At 42.5% G+C, this 26239-nt stretch overlaps 1 protein-coding gene across 1 annotated transcript in view; it reads left to right on the top strand.

Annotated features, from left to right (window-relative positions):
• LOC127047362 (E3 ISG15--protein ligase HERC5-like) overlaps positions 1 to 26239 on the top strand; it is a 94581-nt gene that overhangs the window by 44005 nt on the left and 24337 nt on the right. Inside the window, exons 19-31 of the mRNA XM_050945481.1 lie at positions 1422 to 1542; positions 3201 to 3277; positions 4759 to 4980; positions 6259 to 6350; positions 7183 to 7313; positions 8198 to 8355; positions 10731 to 10807; positions 11172 to 11272; positions 12201 to 12260; positions 13344 to 13449; positions 14236 to 14419; positions 14783 to 14955; positions 16367 to 16465. Coding sequence (XP_050801438.1) covers positions 1422 to 1542; positions 3201 to 3277; positions 4759 to 4980; positions 6259 to 6350; positions 7183 to 7313; positions 8198 to 8355; positions 10731 to 10807; positions 11172 to 11272; positions 12201 to 12260; positions 13344 to 13449; positions 14236 to 14419; positions 14783 to 14955; positions 16367 to 16465 — 1601 coding nt within the window. The remainder of the gene's footprint in view (positions 1 to 1421; positions 1543 to 3200; positions 3278 to 4758; positions 4981 to 6258; positions 6351 to 7182; positions 7314 to 8197; positions 8356 to 10730; positions 10808 to 11171; positions 11273 to 12200; positions 12261 to 13343; positions 13450 to 14235; positions 14420 to 14782; positions 14956 to 16366; positions 16466 to 26239) is intronic.

The raw sequence follows: 26239 nt of genomic DNA on the forward strand, positions 1-26239 counted from the left end.
CTATTGACTTTATTAGGGTCCCGGCATAATCATCTTCCCCTTTTCACCCTTCTGGGTGGGTTTCTTTGGAAACAAACGAACAAACACAGACTCCTGTGTGCAGGAGTCCGAGTCTAATAAGAATGAAGTTTAAGGGATTTAGTGGGAACACTCCTATTTTGGTAATGGAATAGAGTCTGTGAGAAGAGGACCTACAGCAGGGGTCGGCAACTTTTCAGAAGTGGTGTGCCAAATCTTCATTTATTCACTCTAATCTAAGGTTTCGTGTGCCAGTAATACATTAACGTTTTTAGAAGGTCTCCTTATATAAGTCTATTATATATAACTAAACTCTTGTTGTATGTAAAGTAAATAAGGCTTTTAAAATGTTTAAGAAGCTTCATTTAAAATTAAATTAAAATGCAGAGCCCCCCGGACTGGTGGCCAGGACCTGGGCCGTGTGAGTGCCACTGAAAATCAGCTCACATGCCGCTTTCGCCTTCGGCACCCATGTCATAGGTTGCCTACCCCTGACCTATAGGCTAGAAAAATCGAATTTAAAGGGACGGTGGTTAATTTTTGCCTCCCTTTTTGATACTATTAAAGAAGAAGAGGAGTTACAAAATCTAAGTTGACTAGAAGTGCTTTGATGATTTCTTTTGTTGTTGCACTAATGCAGGTTTTTATTTATGGATGTAACCATTTTCCTGCAGGACGGTGAACCCCAGCAGGCATGAGATCCAGACAGGCAGCTCGGCTATATACAACCGTGAAACTGACTAGTTTGTTTTCCATTGTCTAGACTGAGGGGTGTGCAATAAAGACAAACAGCCAGAAAAAACAGTGGCAAGCAAATTAGAGTGGTTTAAAACTCTCCTTCATTTGTAATAATCTGCTGGGCTGACTTTCAGAAGAACTGAGCACTCGCAGGTCTTGCTGAAGGAGCTCTGGGTGCGCAGCACCTCTGAAAATCAGGTCATAATTTATTATTAGTCATGCCACATTCCGCTGCATTCGGGAGACGAGAAGCAAAGTGGACCTGCCGTGGGTTCCATAAGCCACAGAACTGAGCTCTGCAGTGTTTCTTTCTCTATGGGGTGTTGTGAGAAGGCTGGGGAAGTTGGGGAGGCAGGGACGGTGGGTGTACAAACTGTAAGGCTGCCCTAGAACACACCATCACATAGAGCGGGGAGGAGTAAGGTTCAACCATTACTGAAACCTATGGCCCATGCTACTACATCCAGATCATCTGCATGCCACCTAGGAGAGAACTGTGTGCCTGAGAGTGGCCACATACCAGTAAATGCATATGTGCAAAGCTTTGTGCTGAGATGCAGAAACTCATTCTGTGATCATTAACATAGTGTGAAGTTGCTGGGTAGCTTTTAATATGTTCAATGTCTCAAAATGATGGTGGGTTTCTGTCTTGATTTACTCTGCAGAATGTGTGAATTCAGGAAAAGACAGTCGGGTGCATTCCTTGGACTGTGGAGCAGCTCATATACTTATTCTCTCCTCGGAAGGAAAGCTTATTTCAGCCACAGCTAATAAGTCGGAGATGAGGTGGGAAATGTCTCAGGGGATGGTGATAATGGTTAGAGAGCAAGACCAGTATTTGGTGAATACCAAATTCAGAGAGTGGCCAAAAACGGGGGGAAGTTGGTCCAGAGCTGGGGTCCAATAATGAGCGTAAGCAGAGAAAGATCTGAGCTGAAGTAGCCCAAAATAAGGGTAAGGGATTGAGAGGAGAGGGGACAGTTGAGCAAGAAATGTGGGGCCTGGTGTAACTGACAGCCAGCTAGAGAGTGCAGGGTGAGATAAGAAGGATGGAATGGTCTTTAGAGGATAGATGAGGGAGGTCCTGAAATAATAACAGGGTAAGGGAAGGGGTAGGGGAGGAATAGCTCAGTGATTTGAGCATTGGCCTGCTAAATTCAGGGTTGTGAGTTCAATCCTTGAGGGGGCCATTTGGGGATTGGTCCTGCTTTGAACAGGCATTTAGACTAGATGATCTCTTGAGGTCCCTTTCAACCCTAATGATCTATGATTCTAAGGAACCCATCCATCACTGTTGCCCCAGTCACTGGGAAGGGAAGTGGGGAATGGTAGTACACCTCTACCCTGATGTAACACAAATTCAGTGCTCCAGGGGGGCAGGGCTGTGCACTCCAGTGGATCAAAGCAAGTTCAGTATAACACAGTAAGATTTTTTGGCTCCCAAGGACAGCATTATATCAAGGTAGAGGTGTAGTAAGCCAATGGTGCACAGTGGCAGAGACTGAATTAGAGGGGTATTTTGGAGATATGTTTCCCTTTTACCTAGGGAAGAAAGAGTTTGTTTTTCAACCAAAGAAAACATGGGTCTAAAATGTAAGTTAGGGGGTAGCTTTGTTTATACAGCAAGCATGGTCAATGCTCTGAAAGACCAACCACGCTGGAATGAGGCTTGAGCATCACCGGAAGGGATGCGCAACCCCAAGCTGACTCCTGTGATTACATTGTAGTGCACTGAGCATGTTTGAGGATAGCAGTACTTACAAGCAGCATATGAGTGCCTGCCTATTTCTCCTAGGGATGACAGAAAAGTGCATCCTACAGCAGTTGCTCCTGTTATAAAAGAGGGGGGTGGAGCAGAGTCAGGTTTGGAACCTACTTTGTTTTTTGTAACTCAGCAAGAAATAGACAATTGAGGATTGTTAATGGTACCAGACTAAATGGACTATCTGAGTACCAGATTCCCTTAGCATCAAGCAGTACCTTATTCCATCAGCCCCACTGGTCTCAATGGGACTACTTGTGGAGTAGAGGTACTGCTCAGTGTGGTGAAGGTGGGAGAATGGGCCCAAAGTGACCGTGTAGCATCTGACTGAACTGTATTAATTGACTCTCCCACTAACCGACAGGAAGCATATCAGTACACTGCCATCACCTGTGTGATGTTGTATTCTGGAGCCTCACCCCAGTCAGAGTTTAAAAAATATGTAACTATAAAGCCGGATCCTACTCTAGCTCACATTGGTCTAAATCAGGATCAGCTCAGGTGAAGCCAATGGAACTACACCTGGGCAGAAGCAGGGTGAGTAAGGTTAGAATTGAGACCTTACAGCATACTGAAAGTGGTAGAACAGGATAAAAATAGATTCTCAGGCAGGCTCTTATTGGGTTAAGATTAGAATTATTTATGTTGGATTCACAGCACTTCATGTGTTTTTTTTTTCCAGACTACTGAAAGAATTAAGAGACAAATACATTGTCCAGATCTCATGTGGGGACCATCATTCCATGGCACTGTCTAAAGGTATTCTCTTTGCTTAGATTTCCTCTAAATTATTAAATTGGAGTATTGCAACACTCTCCTCAGGAGCTAAAATTTTAAGCATCACAATTAGTTACTGCATTATTATGAAAGGGTACATACTGGAGAGGAAGCTGTTTTCACAAGGGCCAGAGAGGAAGGGTGATCCAGTGTTTAGGACGGTAGTCTGCAACTCAGGAGACCTAGGCTCAATTCCCTAATTCTGCCAGAAACTTCCTATACAGACTTGAGCAAAACTCTGAGTCTCTCTCTGTGCCTCCGTTTCCCCTTCTATAACTTAGGGGCAATAGGACTGCCCTCCTCAAAGGAGTGTTGAGGATAAATACATTATACTGGGATGTGCTCTAATACTATGGTAATGGGGCCAGGTAAATACCTGGGATAGATATAATTCTCATTATATTTACATGAATTTGTTAATCTGTATGTCTCAAATTGTGCTCTTCTCTGAATGTGCATGCTTGTTTGGTTTTCTCCAAATGACAGTGTGTGTTCATTTGACATTAGATGAAAGAGCATGGGACTGTTGTCATACTACTTCCTATCAGATTTCTTCCTGTCACTTGTTCATGGAAATAATAAAAAAAAAGCTCCTACTCTGAGTCTTAATTAATTCTTCATATTAAAATTGTGTGAATCATTTATTTATTTCTATAAATGTCAAAATTATTAATTAGGGTTTTTCACTTTTTAAAATATTGAATGTGTAGAAGTGCCACTTTTCCATTAAAATTGTTCAAGAAGGCTACTCATTATGTCTCTGATGGGGCTATTCCAGAGCAGGGATTACAGGATTGGATCCTTAGTAGATAGCAGAGGGCGACTACATCTAGTAGACTAAGCCTAGGGCTGGAAGTCAGGAGATGCTTGGTTGATTCCTGCCTCTGCCAGTGAGTCGTTGTGTGCCCTTGGACAAGTTACTTAACTTTACTCTCACACGTGTAAAATGGAGGTGATAAAGTGCTTTGAGATCTATGGATGAAAGGTCTATGAATTGCGGATTTGCAGGGAGGGTTACGACCATCACAGCTTTAAGGCACACTCTGGATTTTCACAAGTCAGAACCAGATCCAGCGAGTCCTGAATTGATTTAATGTCCCGATTGTGGAAATGCTGCTTTTTTACAGCATGATCCCTTCTCCGCATGTGATGACACCATTTGATAATGTGATGATGCAACATAATCCTGCACTGATAAAACATTATGGAGCAAAGGTAGAGAAGGCTGGTTTGGGACCACCTCCTCCAGCTGCTCCCAAGGCTAACCTCACTGTAGGCCCCTGAAAGCCAGTGCTGAGGCATCTGGGATCTCTGCCATTACTGAGTATTAACTGGGGTCTCGATTAATATATAAAGAAGTTAGGCTCAATCTTCGGATCCCTGGTGTGAAAGTAAGAGGGCCCATTAGGTGGAAACATGTATGTTTGAAACTGTGATGGTTTTTTTCTCTTTCTTGTGTTAAGGAGGTGAGCTTTTTACCTGGGGACAGAACTCACATGGTCAGCTTGGAGTGGGGAACCAGATTGCCTTTACCGACAAACCACAACTGGTACAGGAGCTCAGAGGCATCCCGCTGGCTCAAATTGCTACAGGAGGAACTCACAGCCTTGTCCTGTCACTCTCAGGAGCTGTTTACTCATGGGGGAAGAACGATTTTGGACAGCTGGGACTTGGAGATACAGAAAGTAAGGAAAGACACAGTTCAGTGTGAAAAGTAAGGCGGGGAGGATATTTTCCTAACAGAGGAGCTTGGCACAGACACAGAAACTATTAAGGATGCCAACCACCATCAGAGCCATGATGTCTGACAGTGTCTCTGGGAACAGCAAATGCAGATAAATTGGTGTTCCACTTGCTAGTTTGCCCTGATCTCTGCTGCCCATGGAAAAGCCAGCTGGAACAAGGGAGTTTGGTGTTTTACTTCCAGAGGACTAATCAATCATTTTACACTCCCACCCAGATAACATGGTCTCATAAAATGCTCGGACCTACGAGTTCTCTCCCTGATCACATTATGCTCTGCCAGTAGTTTGCAGCCTCCCTCCTTCAGTTTTCTGTTTCATAGATTTTATAAATACAAGGTGAGAGAAAATTGGCTATCCAGATTTGGAAACGTTGGTGGATTTTTAAAGTTAGGATCATAAAATCATATCTAAATATTGTCAAAGTTAGACTCAGGACTCACAGTTTGTCAGACCACTCTGTTTTATTCGCACAGCACTCTGCTAATAACATCCAGATAATGTGAGCACCATGCAAGACACAAACTATCTTATTTATACAAATAAAAGAGCGGGAATTAGACAAAGGGACAAAGAAAGCAAAACAGTAAAATTCACCTGGGGCACAGCATGCATATCCTACTTCCTTACTAACTCTTATCGATCTAAGGCTAATACTTCACCAATTGCCCTTAAACGGTGCAATTGTTCTATGTTAATGTCTGTATTCCTGACACCTGGATTGCAGCATTCCAACAATTTTGCTTAAAGGTACAGACAACATTTCTTTAATCCTTTCTATTTTCACAATATAATTAATTCTACTTTCACAATATATTTATGGCCAGATTTTCAGAGGTAATGAACACCCACAAATCCCACAAAAGCCAATGGGAACTACAGGTACTCGACGCCTTTGAAAATCAAACTACTTATCTAGGGGCATAAATATGGATGTTAGAGCCTAATTTAAGGCCCTTAGGTTTGAATATTGGCCCAAGTTTTATTCTTAGTTCTAACTACATAAATATGTAAAACAACCAAATAAACAAACTTGCCAGGGTATTATGAAGCATTCTGCATTGTAACGGAACGTAAATAAGCCTTGTAAGCAAGTTCTATATACAGGAAAAAGGCTTTAAAAAAAAAAAGTAATACCAAGAATGGTTTTAAGTATTTTTCTAGACCTTTATTTGCTTTAGATTTACTAATGTCGTCAGTCTTCATTGTTTTTCTTTTCAGACAAATATTACCCTTCATACATTAGAGCCCTAGAACATAAGAAGACTGTGTATATCTCGTGTGGTGGAGAGCACACTGCCGTTCTCTCACAGGTTTGGTTGAATTTGAATTCATTCACTTCACAGAGCACAAGGGAAGATGAGCCCAACAGAGATGATACACTAACTAGTAGAGTGTTGATTCCCTGCAAGGGTAATATTTACATTTATGGGAATGTGAAGCTGGCCCCTGGCAGTTGCTAACTGAGTTTTATAAGACCATAGTCTACTTAAATTCCTGCAGAACTTTAAATGAGTTGTTGTTCTCATTCAGCCATGGGTTATCAGAGAACCGAAGGGACATCCCAGTAGTGTCCGGCAGAAGCTGAAACTTTGAACCCAAGTACATGGGGACTGGATGTCTCAAGGCAACGTTTTTATAGTGTCCTCACTGACTGAGAACAACAACAACTTATTTACTAAGTTTACTCACACAAGTAAAGCTCTTGAGCAATAGGACTATTCTCAGGAGTAAAGTCACTCACGTGTATAGGTAATGCAGGATCAGGCATTACATTAGCATTATTCAATTTGTATTTGCATCGCCCTTTCCCTGATCTATGGTCTGTAGCATGTTCTGACTTGTATGTAGTGTAGTTGTAGCCCAGGATATTAGAGAGACAAGGTGGGTAAGGTAACATCTTCTGTTGGACCAGCTTCTCAGAATCTTCTCTCTTTTGCCAGCAGAAGTTGGTCCAACAGAAGCAATTACCTCACTCACCTTGTCTCTCTAATGTCTTATCTGGATAATCAACAGGACTATCCATGTGAGTGAAGTTGTGTCATCATTCCTGAGATCTGGTCCATAGTTGGCAACTACCATTTTTTAATAGTTTGCTCTATTTTGAGATTATATGACCTTCATGTCTGTTTGTTCCTCTTCAAGGATGGGCTGGTGTGTACATTTGGAGCTGGAGATTATGGGCAACTTGGTCACAACTCCACCCAGAATGAACTGACACCTCGTATTGTGGCTGAGCTGTTTGGAGCAAGGGTGTCTCAGATAGCATGTGGAAGGTAGGAAATGGCAATGTCCTTGAAGCTTTATAATGACAAGGAGATAACTTTGCAAAGCTTTTGGGAGGCACTGGAGGATGTTAGGAAAAGAAATCTCTTGACTCTCTTTTTTCAGATCCCCTTATTTTAACGGCTCACAGCTGATAGACTGTTGACCAGACACACATTTTATTTATTAACTTTTCCACACACAGACCCTGCCCTCCATTGAGCTTCATGAGGACAAAGTCCCGCTCCAATGGCGTGAGCAGATTTAAAAATCATACCGTACCCATAATCCCTGGCTGCTCTCACCAGGTGATGAAGAATACATACATATGTCAAACAGAAAAAGACCATCAAATTACCTAACAGGGAAGAAATCTACCAAAATTTCCAGTCAATCCCTGTACAACATGGGAAAATGGGTGTTACTGAGCAGTTACAGTCTAACTGTGAATGATGGAAACTATGAAATTATATTCAATCATTAACAGCCTGATACAATGTCCACTGAAATCAACAGAAAATCTCCTGTTGACTTGCGTGGGCTTTGGGTCAGACCTAAAACGACGGAATATATTTATGCTTGCCAAATGGAAAAATATCAATGCAGAACACTTTATTGTTTGTAATTCTCACTGGTTCAAAATTAGAAAATAAAAAGCTATCTGGAATCACTGGAACCGTGTTCATTTAACTAAAGATGAACACATTGTTCTTTCAGTTCTGCATGCTTATTGTAAGGAATGCCCTACAAATTTGACTGAAAGGCTTCTGTAGCATGCTTCTCAGTAACTTTAATGGGAAGCTCCCCCATGTACTGCTCTGAAAATGTGCCTGTGTGTATTATTCTAAGTAGCTCAATGGCGCTCTTACATTGTCCATTTTCTTTCTCTGAACAGATGGCACACGCTTGTCTATGTTCCCTCCTTGGAAAAAGTCTATTCATTTGGTTGTGGAGCAGAAGGGCAGCTGGGCAATGGTGACACATCTAATCAGTTGATACCACTGCCTGTCGAATTACCTTCAGATTGGGTGAATGGTGGAAAAGTCAACCAGGGTAATTTTCACAGTAGATCTTTATATGCTGTACTTTGTTATTTTAGGTCCAAACTAGAAAGAAGTTTGTTTTTTAAAATGAAAAACACATTTTGTTTAACGAGAGGCGTGATGAGCGAGGGAGAGAGAGGGCTGGAAACAAGGAGATTTGTCCCTAAACATTGGACAGCCTGAAAGCAATTGAGATGATTGACCTTACAAACACTTGAGAAGAACTAAGTAGATATTTGTGTGGGAAATCTCCTGCCAGGATGAAGTCACTAAGTGCTATCTTCTCCTTCAAATTGGGCAAACTCATGAGAATCACACTCACTTCAAAAGGCAGAACTTGCCATCTTTCTCCCTAGCCTGAATAAATGAGTGGTTTCCCTGATGACTAATGTACTAGAGGACTCTGGGGGAAAACATTCCGTCAGGATTGCTTAGCCTGAAGCAACAGTTACCCTGGTATCTTCTTTACCTCTCAGCCTGATGTCTAAATAAGCTGTCACCGGGTAACTGTTCCCTCTAAGGGGAGTTAAGAGGGACAACCACACCTGTGCCACCATAATTAATTAGTTGCTTCCCACCCTGAGGGGGCAGGACTAAGGAGAGGTCAAGTGGCAAATTAGTGAACACCTGGTCCTTTTAAAAGGGCTGTGTGGGATCAGTCTGAGTTGGAACCACAGGGAGTTGGCTTCTGAGAAAGGCCCTGAACTGAGGTTTGGAGGGAAATGGTACTCCAGGGGAGCAAGTCTAGGGGCCCCGTGCTCTATCCCAGAGGCAGCTATATTCTCAAAAGTTAGCCCAGAAAGGGGCTGGGAATGGGGCCAGGAGGGCATTGCTGAAGGGAAACCCTGAAGGGCAGAAGCCCTTTTGCTTGTTTGGGAGTTTTTAGTTTGGACTTTTGCTACCCTGGAACAAGAGACGTTTGTTTGTCACTTGGCCAGAAGGTTAAGCCACATCTCCATCACAGCCAGGTGCCTGGAAAGCCAAGGAGACAACCTTTGGGAAGGAACCTGAGGCAGGGAGTGCTGCTACACCACAGCGAGCCAGCAGGGGGTGTTACTGAGCAGCCATGGCATTACTGTTAAGGGTCAACTGTGGATTCTGGTATTTCTCCATTTCAGGCAATGTAGTGCAGGCTACTCTTACTGCTGTGCTGTTCAATCTATTTAATTGTCTCAGTTGCTTCTTCTATGATGCAATGCAATTGTAGAAAGAACATCATGCCTTTAAAGGGTTGCTTAATAGCTACTTATATCATTGTACCTATTGCTGTTCAGCTAGATGTGCTGTGCATTCTCATTCGCTGGATTTTTTTTTTAATTAAGTTATTTTAAATTACTTCACACTTTATTCTGAAACTCAGATTTAAACCTCTTCAATTAGTCTTGTCCATGAAGCACTAACTGAGTTTAGTAATGTCAGAGATGTGGAAACCAAGCTAGTGAAGAGCCATTGACTCTGGTACCAAACTCAATTTTAATGAATAGAACAGATGTCTTCTCAACAGCACACCCTGGCCATAACTAGGCAATTCTTCAGAGGATTATAGCAGTAGTTTTTCACTGTTGCCCTCCGTGCTCCTAGGTTTGTAGCTGTTTGGGGCATCTGGAATATATTCAGATCTCTCTCATATATTGGGTAAACATGCAGTGATATTGAGGGCAGATCAAAATTAGCTTCTTATTCCTTTTTTATATTCCCTTATTTTAAAAAAGTACCATATTACAAAGTTACAGTTGGAAACCGTTATATCACATTTTTCTAACAACAAAGTAAGTACAAGTAACAAAGGAAAATATGGAAAATAATGAGAAACGCTAGCTAGATACCACCACAAGAACTGTACAGTAAACAACTAAGGAAACAGACTCCACCTTTATGGACTTATAACATTAAGATGACTCAGGTTAACCTGCAGTGGGCAGACTTTACCCGTCTCAGAAATGGGGTTCCTCTGGGTTTTGTATTTAGGAGACTATGACTTTCCTTGGGTCTCTTCAGGCTTGATAACTGCTATAATCCCACTCTTCTGTGGAAGAAGCTCTGCCTCTGTGTTGCAGATCTGGAACTAAGACCTTCCATGAACTAGAGACAAACACAGCTCTCCACAGCTGGCTTCTTCCTGCACCAGAAGATGCAGGAACTTGCCTGCTGCTTTTAGATTGGCTAGCCACCCTCTTCCCGTGTCCCCACACTGCTTGCTGATCCCATAAGAGATATGTTTACTGTTTTCATCATGATAAATAAATGTTATATAGAATCACTTCTGGGGCTGGGAGCTTTTGATTAGTTTTTAAGGTTTGTTTTTATGTGCCTTGTCCATGCACTGAACTTTCTAAAGATAGGATTGTTCTTTGGCTCATGCTTTTCTTCTTTATCCCTTCACAGGAAACAGTACCTCCAAAAAGGTGATTAAAATTATTGCGGGAGGAAACCAAAGCATTGTGCTTTGCTTGAAGAAAAAGGTATGCAAAGTATCTAGTCTATTTTTAACTACGTGGTTCATGGCCAACGCTTCTGTTTTGCTGCTGTTGAACTACATATGAATTTGGATTTGCCATCTAGACCCATGATAGGTTTTTCTTCCAAAATCACAGCACTCTCCCCACTTCCCTCCATCCCTACACTGAGACCAAATTGTATCAGAAAAGCAAATCTCGCTCTCTCTCATGACATCATTTCTGTATTTTATGCTTGTGGTGTTGTCTACTGATTGGAGGCCCATTTGTTCATTCCCAGTTTGGCCCACAGAAGGCTGTGATCCTAACTAACCAGAGTCTCATCTACTGGGCTTCTAACCTCATTAACATTCTTGCCCCTGTTATACAGAATCCATATGTTACTTTGAACGGAACTGCCACAGCAGAAGACAAAGAGGTGGATAAATGGATTTCTAATTCGGATCCTAAACAGTGGGAGAATATAAAGAAGTAAGTTAGATTCTTGGTGGGTTTTTCCATTAATACTGTAAATGCTAAATGTTCAAAACACTGTATTTTCTTGGTAATGTTCTTCCCTTTCAAAAAATCTTGTAGGGAATGTAATTAAAAGGACTATGGCAGAGACGCAGAATTGGCTATTTGCTTGTTTGCTGTTTTGAGACGCTCCAGCACGCTTTACTGCATCTTTGCTCAGGCAAAACTCACATTAATGAAATAAGGGCTCTAGTGTTTGGCCCTTGGACACCATTTTATTGCAAAAAGATGGAAGTGGACATTTCACAAGTACAGAGGTTGAGACACTCTGGCCAGCTTTAGGAGTGTATCCTCCTCTTATTGCAAATATATACTTGCCACTAGTGTTACTGGGAGTTAAGAGCGCACTCCAGGGGGAGACTCAACACCAAAGTGTTGTGGTGGCCTTAAAACAAAAGAGCCTGATGCAAAGTCTGTTGAGCAGCTTGGCTGGAATTTTCAGAAGGACTCAGCATGCACAATTAGTGCCCAATTTTCAGAAATGCTCAGCTCTGTTTTAGGCACAGAAATAAGTGGGCAGATTTTCATCATAACTTGGTACATTGCAATGGTGAACGCTTCTGAAAATCTCACCTTTTTGATGTGCCTGAAAGGGAGCTGACTTTTGGGAAATCTGGCCCCAATTATGCATGCTGAGTACTTCAAAAACTGGCTCTTTTGAAAATCTATCCCCCCATGGCTAATTTGGATCTCAGTGATTTTCCAAGTATTTTTAATCTAAGGTAAATGATAAGGAAAGTGGCATTTAGAACAGTTGGCATCTTTAAATCACAAACCAATTTGTACACATCTTTGCTGTTTATTCAGACTGAATAGCTGTTGCTCCTGTTTTTAATGGAATGATTAATTCTGGGTTGTTTTTGTTGTTCTTTTAAATTAACAGGACTATTTGGCTGATCTTTTCATCTGAGGCGTGTGTCAATGGAAGTTTCTTGGACAAAAGGTAGGGTGCACTAATTTGAAAACAAAATAGTACATCAGCTGTGTATAAATTGGTCAGAAAGTAGCTACATTACAATGACTGTAGAGATTGATAGGATTATCTGGATTTGTAAAATAGAAGCTTATCAAATTTTTTTCAAGGGAAGACTAAAATTCTCCTCTGATCCGCATAACAGATCTTGACCAAGATTTTAAAAAACGAGTGCCTAAAATTAAGCTTCAAAATTCACATGTAGGCACTTAAATAAGTGGCCTGATTTCAAAGGTGCTGAGCAAACCCAGGTCCCATTGAGGTCAGTGGGAACTAGGGGTGCTCAGCACTCTCACAAAATCTAATCACTTTGTTGCCTAAATATGGACGTGGGGATAGGGCTGGCTCCAGGGTTTTTGCCACCCCATCATGCTGCTTTCTTCGTTGGCGGCAATTCGGCAGCAGGTCCTTCCCTCTGAGAGGGACCGAGGGACCCGTCGCCGAAGAGCCCGACTTGCCATCCCTTCCTCTTGGCCGCTCCAAGCACCTGCTTGCTGAGCTGGTGCCTGGAGCCGGCCCTGCATGGGGGCCAAGATTTAGAACTCTGCTCTCCGTGCATGCTCCCATCTCCAACTAATGTAGAGAAGGCAAAGGATCTGAGTGGAGGTTTATCACATGGATATGAGAAAAGCACTTTACTCAAAATGCAGATCGGCCAGGTTTGTTACATATTAACATTTACTGTTAATGAACTTGCATTTATATAGCATCTTATACCCAGAAGGATTCCAAATCATTTCACAAATGTTACTTTACCCAGCACTGAAATGCAACCACTTCTAGGATGGAATATGGCAAGCAGCTGATTAACAACACACAGCCACGCTATGTGAGAGTTTAGAACAGGGAGTACAGAATATAATTCAACTGATGCTGCAGTGAGAATTTCTTGGCAGGCAGAATATAATTATACAAATTGGAATTAGGGTTAAGCATTTCTCAGAATGTACATTCCCTTCACACCCAAGGAGGGTTAAAATGCTTCAAAGTTTAGCCAGTAATACACAGCAGAAAAGCAGATCTTTCACAGCTCTGATTTTTCTTCCCTTCCAGTAGAGACAAACATTTCAGAACCTCCAAAGAAATCTCAGGCATGGATATGTCAGCAGTGCTTCTTTTTTATGAGAAGATGAACAAGAAACCAAGAGTCTTCCAGGAGGTAAGAAGTGGCATAGAAATGATACTTGTTACGCTGATACCCAGTGACTTTGGATCATCGCATTTTTTTTTCACAAAGGGATGCTGACAAAATGTAGGTCTGGGTTTTTCAAGTGCTTTATAGACTCTACCATAAACAGGGAAAAACCAAATCTGCTGTCTATCAGAGCTGCTTCCAGTGGAGCAAGGAGAGTTTCGTTTGTGGTTATTTCTTTGTATTAAATTAGGAGTTGCCAAGATATTATGGCAATGAAGGCCATGTAATGACTGAGGTTCACATAATGTTTTCATGGTGGTTTTGTTTTGTTTTTTTGTTCTAAACTTGTTTTCCTAATTCAAACTCTCCCTGCTAGAGCAACAGAAACAGAAAGGGAAACTGATTAGAAGTGAAATTGATCAATCTGCAAAATGGTGGTGCAGAAAGTGTGCGTTGTGCTCGGCGCTATACAAACACAGAGTGTGAGATAGTGCTTGTCTCGAAGAGCTTACTGTCTCTAAATTGGCAGGCATATGGACAAGGGTGGAAGAATTATTATTATTCTAATTTTAGTGATGGAGAATCTGAGGCACTGACAGATTAAGAGATTTGCCTAAAGTCACACAAGAAATCTGTAGCAGAGTCATGAATTGAACCTAGATCTCCTGAGTCCCAGTTCAGTGTATGAAAGAAGATGGGATGTGAAACTGGGAATTCTGTAGTGCTCTTGCTGCTGTAAGTAATAAATTATGGCAAAACTCCACAGCATTTTTTAATTTCTCTTGTCCCCTTGCTCCTTCAATCCCCCAGATGATCTCTGCAGTTAAGAAATTGCTGTCATCACTGTCTTCCTCTCCCAGCTCACCTGAAGCTCTCAGGCTTTACCTGATCATTCCTGTCCTTTTACGGGGGCAGGATAACATGTCTGACTGTCTTCTTGATCGGCTAGCAGCAGCCATCCTGAGTCTCCAACAAAAAGATCTGAAAGTTCTTGGTAAGGCCTATAGCAGTACAGCTGGATCACCTGAGTACTTCAGCACTTTCTGGGGAGGGAGCTGGGAAATACTTCCATTGACTTCAGTTGGGCCAGGATTTCACCCCAGATATTTTCTACAATGGAAAAGGGTTTTGACAAGGTGCTTATGTAGAAATATATATGAAGGGATAATTTGTCTGGAGCAGTCTACAGATCAGAGTATTATATGAGTTTGAGATTTACTCGTTTAGTTTAAAACCAAGTGCTTTATTCGGTTCATTTAAAAACAAAACGAACCGCTATTGTCCAAAGGACAGATCTTACTAAGGTCTATTTGTATGTTGTCTAAGGTAGAAATGTCAACAGTTGTTTTCTTTACAGAATCCCTGTGGTCAAATCTAGAAATATCCTTTTTCAAGGACCTAGTGAGCATGTATCAAAGGGTTTCCAGAATCAATTTATCTCTTTTCATCATTCAAGCCAGAAACTCTGAAGAAGTTACCTGTGAACCACACTTGAATAGGGCTCTGAAAATGCTGCAGATTCTTTACCAGGTAAGAAAACATTTGGCTCTGGTGGGTTAGAAAATATACATATGATTTGAATATTTTTTCATGTATTTATTTCTTGAATTTATGAATACATGGCTTTCATACCTAGGGTGACCAGATAGCAAGTGTGCAAAATCAGGACAGGGAGTGGTGGGGTAATAGGCACTTATATAAGACAAAGTCCCGAATATCGGGACTGTCCCTATAAAATTGGGACATCTGGTCATCCTATTCATACCTGAGGTACAATTGCTGATTACAGAGCAGAATACACTTTGTCCCATCTGTGCTAAGAGACTGGAACTGTAATGTTGCTTTGCCCCATTACCAGGCCCCGTTTGTCCACTATACAAGAATAACCTGCATAGGGGTCTGCAATCAGTGAGTCTGAACTCTATTACCCTCTTATTCTTCCATTAGGGGACTACCCCATGTCTTGTGGGCCCCACCCCAGAGGCAGGTTGAAATGTGAGTGTGTTGTTTGCTGGTTGCACTCTAATGCTGCAGAAGTTTTTTCACACTGTTCAGCTGCTCTGAGGTCATAATAACTTGAATCCTCTGGAGAGCTAGGGATTCTCTCCCCTTTTATCACTGTTCTGGATGTGCAGCATCACAGATTCCACCCCCTCTTCCTGTTTCATCCACCACTTTCTTAACTCTCTCTCAACAAGCCCGTGCACCAGTTCCAGAGACATGACTTTCTGAGCACCTCCAATGGATTTGCACCACTGTTGGCATAGAATTTGGGGGCAGATGGGAAGTTGGAGGGAACTTGGGTAAACTTACACACTGAATCTTGGGCCTTAAATCATGGGGACCCTAAGCTAATACCTTTGCTGGAAGCCCTGGGTTTGTTTGAATTAACTCTGCCTGATTTTTATTTACTGACCTGATTAGAATCTGTTTTTCTTCTGATTCCTCCCCTGTCTCTCCATATTTGCCACATCTAAGTAAAAGGCCTTTCTTTGTCCCTCTCATCCCCATTTGGTAGAATTGTCTTGCTTGGGAAATCTACATTACAAGTTCATTATGTCATTCTAAGATACGTTGTAATGCAAAGGGCCTGGTTCCCATTTACGCTAAGGTCCCTTCTCCCATTCTCATAGTAAAGAAGGGCCTTAAGTGAGTATAAATGCAATATGTGCTCACTGTCAGAGCTGTGTAAAGGAGCTTCGGTGTAAAAGAAAATCAGGCCCATGGAATTCTCAGTTAATGCACAGAGTATACTACGATTCTTAGCTGTAGGGTTCTATTTATTGTATTGGTTTTGCACTTCTGCCCTTGTACACTGCTTTGCTCCTTTGTGAAAAGTGCTATGGTACATCTGCAATATAGTTCTGTTTTATAGATTAAGTGTTCCTAGCTCATAGGATCTGCTGGCTGTTTCCTTTTAACACTGTATATATTGATGCAGGTGAATTCCAGTGCTGGTTTCAAAATACAAGAAAACAACTTCTATATACCTGAAGTGAAAAGGATTTGGGGACAGGATTGGCGTTTGAATGAAGGACCAGTAAGTATAACATCTTTCCAAAACTGCAATATATTTTCTTGTTGTTATTTAGGAAGTTAGAGATATTGGGGTCAAATCCTTGGGTCCAGGCCTTCTATCCCCAGTACAGCTCAGAAAGCTTTACATCCTCTCCGGTCCATGGCTATTGGGCATTAGGCTGGCCCCGATACACCATTCAGAACAGCAAGCTTCTTCTAAGTTGTGCCAGCCGCCCATGACTTTCAAGGTTGTTTTGGCAGTCAGAGATCGACTGGGCGCAGTCACCCCCACAGCTACACCTCCTTTTCCATGGCCACATCCCCCCCTTCACTGGAGGCTTGGGAGCAGAGTTAGCATAGGAGGAAACATTGGTGCTACATGATCTGGAGATTCCCCCATGCCTGACGTAGCCAATCCATTGGCCAGTCATTGCAAAGCAGCTGCAATGGGAACCAGGATCTGGCCCATTATATTTCTTCTTATTTTTGTGTTTATCCATTCAGAATTAATGGACTCTTATACAGTCCTTCGAAACTTTTCACCAGGAAGCCAACAGAACATTTTAATTTCCTTTGAGTCATGGACAGGAGCTACATAACAACTTCAAACAAATTTTCACTCCAGATTTTGTTTGTTACTGAGACTCGCTCTACAAACTATTTTGCACCAGTTTAACTAAAGGCATTGTTTCCGATTCTTGTAGTTAAACTGGTGCAAAGCCCATTTTTGAATGATATTAAAATTGACATAAGCCATTTTTAAACTGATTCAAGAGTGTCCACACAGGGCTTTGTGCTGCTTTAATTTAAATGAGTCATATATAGGAATATGCAGAAATCACTTCTGGAAGACTAGGGTGTGACTTCTGGTCTCATGCTGATTGGATATGTATTCATTACATCTAACTAGCAGTTGTAATTCTGCACACCATGCTAAGTGTTTGTTACATGAGTCTGTTTTATAGATTTTCACCTTTTCTTAGCCATAGATTTAATCTGGTCTTGTCTTCCTTAGGGAATATGCCCTGATTCCATATATCACTGACTAGCAACTGACACAGCTGCATCAGGGCAGCCCCTAGCATAGATAGTGGGTTATACGCCATGATTTGCACTATGCAAGAGGAAGGTGCACCCCTGCAGATCACAGCTGCTTGTGGCTGTCAATACTAGGGGTTTGCACTAGTTCAGCTACACCCATGGTTTGGCACAGATGGCTGAAATCCTCAGCATAGACCATGTCTAAACTTCATCCTTGAGATCTCTCCTGCCTTTATCTAATAGTGGACTTTGGTTTTGAGTCCCATTTGCTCTTAGTTTGCAGAGTTTGATGTCTGTTGTGTGCTTGCTACTTGATTGAAGTATGCTGTGCAGTTTGTTGGGGGGCGGTGTGCTGAGCCTAGTGGCCTGCTCGGCAAAGCTGAGAGCTTTTTGAGGAGGCTTTGATCCCTAAGCCCTTTAGGATCTGTTAACTGGGGGGCAGGGCTACTCTCTCTCTCAGTTTAGGCCAACAAACACTCCCTCACGCAAAAAAGCTGCAGGAATATAAAAGAATGCAGGCAGAAGTCCAGCAGTAGAGTGGAGTCTATCCAGTTTATTGCATTGAACGTATGATTACCTGCCTGTGGGCAGGTGGCATATGTGTGCATTCGGTGCAAGGAGCTCATGGTCCTCACAGGATCGGGATTGGGAGACCAGAGTGGCTGAACTGGAGGAGCTAAGAGAGACAGAGAGGATAGATGAGACTTTCCTCCACAGTGTAGAATGGTCCCATCCCCACAATCTGAAAGCCTCTGTGCTGTTGAGGAAGATGAAAGTCTTGGGGAAGGAGAACATCAAACTGGAGCAGAGGGAAATGATTCCATAGTTGGGACCCTCCTTCCAGATGATGTCGTGGTATCCTCTTGCACTGAAGATTCCTCTCTGAGGGAAGAAATCTCAGTTATTAGGAAGAGATGGCTAATAGTGATGGGAGAGTTGATCATTAGAAATATAGATAGCTGGGTTTGTGATGATCTGGAGAATTGCCTGCCAAGTATGTAGGTTGTAGATCTCTCCAGACATCTAGACAGTCCTATGTTCAGTGCTGGGGAGGAGCTAGTAGTTGCGGTACATGTAGGTACCAATGACATAGGGAAGGATAGGAGAGAGATCTTGGATGCCAAATGGAGGCTGTTAGATAAGAGATTGAAGTCCAGGACCTCCATGGTAGCATTCTCTGAAATGCTTCCAGATCCACGTGCAAGGCCAGCTAGACAGGGAGAGCTACAGGATCTCAATGTGTGAATGAGCCAATGGTGTAGGGAGGAGGTTTTAGGTTTTTAGGAACTGGGGAACCTTTTGGGAAAGGAGGAACCTATACAGGAAGGATGGGCTCTTCCTAAATCACAATGAAATCAGATTGCTGGCGTAAAATTGAGAAGATTATAGAGGAGCTGGGGAAAAGGGCTGAGGGCCGACAGGTACAGAGGACTAAGACATCCCTTAGAGGAGACTCTATTAACAAGCAGCAAAGAATCCTATGGCACCTTATAGACTAACAGACGTTTTGGAGCATGAGCTTTCGTGGGTGAATACCCACTTCCTCAGATGCATGTAATGGAAATATCCAGGGGCAGGTATATATATATATGTGTGCTAGCAAGCAAGCTAGAGATAACGAGGTCAGTTCAATCAGGGAGGATGAGGCCCTGTTCTAGCAGTTGAGGTGTGAAAACCAAGAGAGGAGAAACTGGTTCTGTAATTTGCAAGCCATTCACAGTCTTTGTTCAATCCTGAGCTGATGGTGTCAAATTTGCAGATGAACTGAAGCTCAGCAGTTTCTCTTTGAAGTCTGGTCCTGAAGTTTTTTTGCTGCAGGATGGCCACCTTAAGGTCTGCTATAGTGTGGCCAGGGAGGTTGAAGTGCTCTCCTACAGGTTTTTGTATATTGCCATTCCTAATGTCTGATTTGTGTCCATTTATCCTTTTCCGTAGAGACTGTCCAGTTTGGCCGATGTACATAGCAGAGGGGCATTGCTGGCATATGATGGCGTATATTACATTGGTGGATGTGCAGGTGAATGAACCAGTGATGGTGTGGGTGATCTGGTTAGGTCCTGTGATGGTGTCGCTGGTGTAGATATGTGGGCAGAGTTGGCATCGAGGTTTGTTGCATGGATTGGTTCCTGAGCTAGAGTTATTATGGTGTGGTGTGCAGTTACTGGTGAGAATATGTTTCAGGTTGGCAGGTTGTCTGTGGGCAAGGATTGGCCTGCCACCCAAGGCCTGTGAAAGTGTGGGATCATTGTCCAGGATGGGTTGTAGATCCTTGAAGATGCGTTGGAGGGGTTTTAGCTGGGGGCTGTATGTGATGGCCAGTGGAGTCCTGTTGGTTTCTCTCTTGGGTTTGTCTTGCAGTAGGAGGCTTCTGGGTACACGTCTGGCTCTGCTGATCTGTTTCCTTATTTCCTCATGCGGGTATTGTAGTTTTGAGAATGCTTGGTGGAGATTTTGTAGGTGTTGGTCTCTGTCTGAGGGGTCAGAGCAGATGCGGTTGTACCTCAGTGCTTGGCTGTAGACAATGGATCGTGTGATGTGCCCGGGATGGAAGCTGGAGGCATGAAGGTAGGCATAGCGGTCGGTGGGTTTTCGATATAGGGTGGTGTTAATGTGACCATCACTTATTTGCACCGTGGTGTCAAGAAAGTGGACCTCCCGTGTAGATTGGTCCAGGCTGAGGTTGATGGTGGGGTGGAAGCTGTTGAAATCATGGTGGAATTTTTCCAGAGTTTCCTTCCCATGGGTCCAGATGATGAAGATGTCATCAATGTAGCGTAGATAGAGAAGGGGTGTGAGTGGACGAGAGCTGAGGAAGCGTTGTTCCAGGTCGGCCATGAAGATATTGGCATATTGTGGGGCCATGCGGGTGCCCATAGCAGTGCCACTGATCTGGAGATATATATTGTCATCAAATTTGAAATAGTTGTGTGTAAGTATAAAGGCACAGAGCTCAGCAGCCAGTTGTGCTGTGGCATCATCAGGGATAGTGTTCCTGACAGCTTGTATTCCATCTGTGTGTGGGATGTTTGTGTAGAGAGCCTCTACATCCATGGTGGCTAGGATGGTGTTTTCTGGGAGGTCACCAATGCATTGTAGTTTCCTCAGGAAATCAGTGGTGTCGCGGAGATAGCTGGGAGTGCTAGTGGCATAGGGTCTGAGTAGAGAGTCCACATATCCAGACAGTCCTTCAGTGAGAGTGCCAATGCCCGAGATGATGGGGCGTCCAGGATTTCCGGGTTTGTGGATCTTGGGTAGTAGATAGAATAACCCTGGTCGGGGCTCTAGGGGTATGTTGATTTCTTCTGGTGTTAGTGTAGGGAGTGTCCTGAGTAGATGCTGTAGTTTCTTAGTGTATTCCTCAGTGGGATCTGAGGGAAGTGGCCTGTAGAATTTGGTATTGGAGAGTTGTCTGGCTGCCTCCATTTGATAGTCAGACCTGTTCATGATGACAACGGCACCTCCTTTGTCAGCCTCTTTGATGATAATGTCAGGGTGAGGCTGATAAAGGAGGTGCCGTTGTCATCATGAACAGCCAGACAACTCTCCAATACCAAATTCTACAGGCCACTTCCCTCAGATCCCACTGAGGAATACACTAAGAAACTACAGCATCTACTCAGGACACTCCCTACACTAACACCAGAAGAAATCAACATACCCCTAGAGCCCCGACCAGGGTTTCAGCTGCCAACCTGAAACATATTCTCACCAGTAACTGCACACCACACCATAATAACTCTAGCTCAGGAACCAATCCATGCAACAAACCTCGATGCCAACTCTGCCCACATATCTACACCAGCGACACCATCACAGGACCTAACCAGATCACCCACACCATCACTGGTTCATTCACCTGCACATCCACCAATGTAATATACGCCATCATATGCCAGCAATGCCCCTCTGCTATGTACATCGGCCAAACTGGACAGTCTCTACGGAAAAGGATAAATGGACACAAATCAGACATTAGGAATGGCAATATACAAAAACCTGTAGGAGAGCACTTCAACCTCCCTGGCCACACTATAGCAGACCTTAAGGTGGCCATCCTGCAGCAAAAAAACTTCAGGACCAGACTTCAAAGAGAAACTGCTGAGCTTCAGTTCATCTGCAAATTTGACACCATCAGCTCAGGATTGAACAAAGACTGTGAATGGCTTGCAAATTACAGAACCAGTTTCTCCTCTCTTGGTTTTCACACCTCAACTGCTAGAACAGGGCCTCATCCTCCCTGATTGAACTGACCTCGTTATCTCTAGCTTGCTTGCTAGCACACATATATATATATACCTGCCCCTGGATATTTCCATTACATGCATCTGAGGAAGTGGGTATTCACCCACGAAAGCTCATGCTCCAAAACGTCTGTTAGTCTATAAGGTGCCACAGGATTCTTTGCTGCTTTTACAGATCCAGACTAACACGGCTACCCTCTGATATCTATTAACAAGGATTCTCTATATCCTAGTAAAGGTGAGAGGATAGAAGTTGATAGAGTACAGGTAGGAACTGAAGAGAAACAGTCAAATGAAAAATTGTCCCATTCAATTACATCACATCAAGGCAGACAACTAAAAAGTGACAAATTTTATAAGTACTTGTATACAAATGCTAGAAGTCTAAATACTAAGGTGGGTGAATTTGAGTGCCTGGTACTAAATGAGGCTATTGATAAATAAGGATTAAATGAGGATTTTGATGCATCATAGAAATTTGGTGGAACAATGATAATCAATGGGATACAGTAATACCAGGCTACAAAATATATAGAAATGACAAGAGTAGATTGTGTTGATGGGGGAGTGGCACTTGATGTGAAAGAAAGCATGGAGTCAAATATAGTAGTAAATAAATAAATAAATCAGACTATCATAGAATCTCTATGGATAGGGATTCCAAGCTTGAATAATGAGAGTATAGGAGTAAGAATATACTACCAACCACCTGACCAGGACGGTGATCATGATCAAGAAATGCTCTAGGAGACTAGAGAGGCTATAAAAGTAGAAAACTCAATAATATTGGGGGATTTCAGCTATCCCCATATTGACTGGATACGTCTGTCACCTCAGGATGGGATATTGAGATAAAATTTCTAGACACCATTAATATCTGCTTCTTGGAGCAGCTTCTTGGAGAGGCAATTCTGGATTTAGTCCTAAGTGGAGCACAGGATCTGGTCCAAGAGGTAAATATAGCTGAACCGCTTGGTAATAGTGACCATAAAGTAATTACATTTAACATCCTTGCAGGAGGGAAAATACCAAGGAAGTCCAGCACAATAGCATTTAACTTCAGAAAGGGGAACTACACAAAAATGAGGAAGCTAGTTAAAGGAAAATTAAAAGGTACAGTCACAATAGTGAAATGTCTTCAAGCTTCATAGAAACTTTTTAAAAACACCATAATAGAGGCTCAAATTAAATGTATACCCAAATTAAAAAACACAGTAAGAGGACCAAAAAAGTACCACCATGGCTGAACAACATAGTAAAAGAAGCAGTTAGAGGCAAAAAAGTATCCTTTAAAAATTGGAAGTCAAATCCCACTGAGGAAACTAGAAAGGAGCATAAACTCTGGTAAGTCAAATAGAATTAGACAGACAGACCAATAAAGAATTTGAAGAACAACTAGACAAAGACTCAAGAACTATCAGCAAATTGTTTTTTGAGTACATCAGAAACAGCTGCCAAACAATCAGTGGGGCCACTGGACAATGAACTTGCTAAAAGAGCACTCAAGGAAGACAAATCTGAGGAACTGTCCCAGATTGAGGTGTCAGTAAAGGAGGTTTTGGAACAAATAGATAAATTAAACAGTAATAAGTCACCAGGACCAGATGATGTTCACCCAAGAGTTCTGAAGGAACTCGAATATGAAATTGCAGAACTATTAAGTGTGGTGTAACCTACCACTTAAATCAGGTTTTGTATCAGATGACTTGTGGATAGCTAATGTGTCACCAATTTTTTTAAAAGACTCCAGAGGCGATCCTGGCGATTTCAGGCCAGTACGCCTAACTTCAGTCCAGGCAAATTGGTTGAAACTATAGTAAAGAACAGAATTATCAGACACATAAATGAACACAATGTGTTGGGGAAGAGTCAACATAGCATTTGTAAAGGAAAGTCATGCCTCTCCAATCTATTAGAATTATTTTAGGGAGTCAACAAGCATGTGGACAAGAGTGATCCAGTGGATATAATGTATGCTGACTTTCAGAAAGTCTTTGACAAGGCACCACACCAAAGGCTCTTAAACAAAGTAAGCAATCATGGGATAAGAGGGAAGGTCCTCTCATGGATCAGTAACTGGTTAAAAAATAGGAAATAAAGGAAAGGAATAAATGGTCAGTTTTTGGAATGGAGAGAGGTAAATAGTGATGTCCCCTAAGAGTGTGCACTGGGACCAATGCTGTTTGACTTATTCATAAATGATCTGGAAAAAGGGGTAAATAGTGAGGTGGCAAAATTTTCAGATGATGAAAAATTACGCAAGTTAGTTAAGTCCAAAGCAGAATGTAGAGAGTTCCAAAGGGATCTCACAAAACTGAGTGACTGGGCAAGAAAATGTGCTGATAAATGCGAAGTAACGGACATTGGAAAACATAATCCCAACTATACATACAAAACTATGGGGTCTAAATTAGCTGTTACCCCTCAAGAAAGAGATGTTTGAGTCAAAGTGGATGGTTCTCTGAAAACATCTGCTCAATGTGCAGCTGCAGGCAAAAGAGCTAACAGAATGTTAGGAACCATTAGGAAAGGGATAGATCAGTGGTTCCCAAACTTGTTCAGCCACTTGTGCAGGGAAAGCCCGTGGCGGGCCGGGCCAATTTGTTTACCTGCCGTGTCTGCAGGTTCGGCCAATTGCGGCTCCCAGTGGCCGCGGTTTGCTGCTCCAGGCCAATGGGGGCTGCAGGAAACGGTGCGGGCCAAGGGACATACTGGCTGCCACTTCCAGCAGCTCCCATTGGTCTGGAGTAGCGAACCACAGCCACTGGGAGCCGCGATTGGCCGAACCTGCGGACGCGGCAGGTAAACAAACCGGCCTAGCCCGCCAGGGGCTTTCCCTGTACAAGAGGTAGAACAAGTTTTGGAACCACTGGGATAGATGATAAGACAAAAAATATCATATTGCCACTATATGAATCCATGGTACACCTACACTGTGAATACTGTGTGCAGTTCTGATTACCCTGTTTCAAAAAAGATATATTGGAATTGGAGAAACTACAGAGAAGGGCAACAGAAATGATTAGGAGGATGGAACAGCTTCCATAAGAGGAGAAATTAATAAGACTGGGACTTTTCAGCTTGGAGAACAGACGACAAAGGGGGGATATGATAGAGGTTTATAAAATCAAGACTGCTGTGGAGAAAGTGAACAAGGAAGTATTATTTACCTCACCACATAACACAACAAACCAGTGGTCACCCAATTAATAGGCAGCAGGTCGCACAGTCAACCTGTGGAACTCATTGCCAGAGGATGCTGTGAAGGCCAAAACTATAACAGTATAACTATAAAACTCAAAAAGAATTAGGCTGTGTCTACGCTGCCACTTTCAGCGCTAAAATTTTAGTCATTCAGGGATGTGAAAAAACATACCCCTGAGCGACAAAAGTTTTAGCACTGAAAAGCGCCAGTATAGACGGCGATTTATCCCAGCGATAAAGCTACCACCGCTCATTCGGGGTGGACATTCTTTATTGCGGGAGAGCTGTACCCCGGCGATAAAGCGTGTCTACGCTGCCCAGGTCACAGCGCTGCCCTGGCCACGCTGTAATGTGGGCAGTGTAGACATATCTTACGATAAGTGAATGGACAATAGGGCCATCAGTGGCTATTAGCCAAGATGGTCAGGGATGCAACCCCATGCTCTGGATGTCATAAGCCTCTAACTGCCAGAAGCTGGGAATGGACAACGGGTGATGGATCACTTCATAATTGTCCTGTTTTGTTCCCTATAATTGTCCCCATAATTGTCCATCTGAAGCACCTGGCATTGGCCACTGTCAGAAGATAGGATACTGGGCTAGATGGACCTTTGGTCTGATCCTGTATGGCTGTTCTTATGTTCTTAGCAATGAACAAAAAACTATCTTGTCTTATCCAGCAATGAGTCATAGAAGTCAAAATGCCCTATCATTTAAATACTGGTGAAAACCAGATATCTAAAGTAAGGGGAGAAAGAGGGGAGGGACACTAGAATATTTGCCTCCTCTTCTTGAACTCCAAATATATTCTAAATATGTATTTTCAGTTATTGCCTAATATTGTTCATCATGTGGACAATGCACTTTATTGTAGTTTTTCTCCTTAAATAAAATCCACTGGTTACACTTTCTAATCCAGTGACTAATCACATTGCAGTGATGCTTTTAGATAAGCAGTTCAGTCATATAGTTCAACTTCCGGTTCTATGAAGTAGTCATTAAAAAAACAGCAGTGTGATTATACTGCAACTGCAGTTAAATTACAAACAGTGTATTATGAAGCATAATGAAATTAACAAGGTAAGAGAAGGGAGCAAGGGAGGGGAGAGTAGAAATAATACCAAAGCAAACACTAAAGAACACACCGGCTGAGGTTTTTCCCTGTTCAGTAGAGAAGCTAGTAACCAGTTTTTCTTTTTGATGTGGCATCTTGAATTAGACTATTTTATATAATATCCATTTTTGAATATTTTCTAAAAGGTACCTATAATGATGAATCATTTTGCTAAACTTGTGCAATGGTTACTCAA

This window comes from Gopherus flavomarginatus, chromosome 3, assembly GCF_025201925.1.
Source record: "Gopherus flavomarginatus isolate rGopFla2 chromosome 3, rGopFla2.mat.asm, whole genome shotgun sequence".
NCBI classification, from domain to species: domain Eukaryota; kingdom Metazoa; phylum Chordata; order Testudines; family Testudinidae; genus Gopherus; species Gopherus flavomarginatus.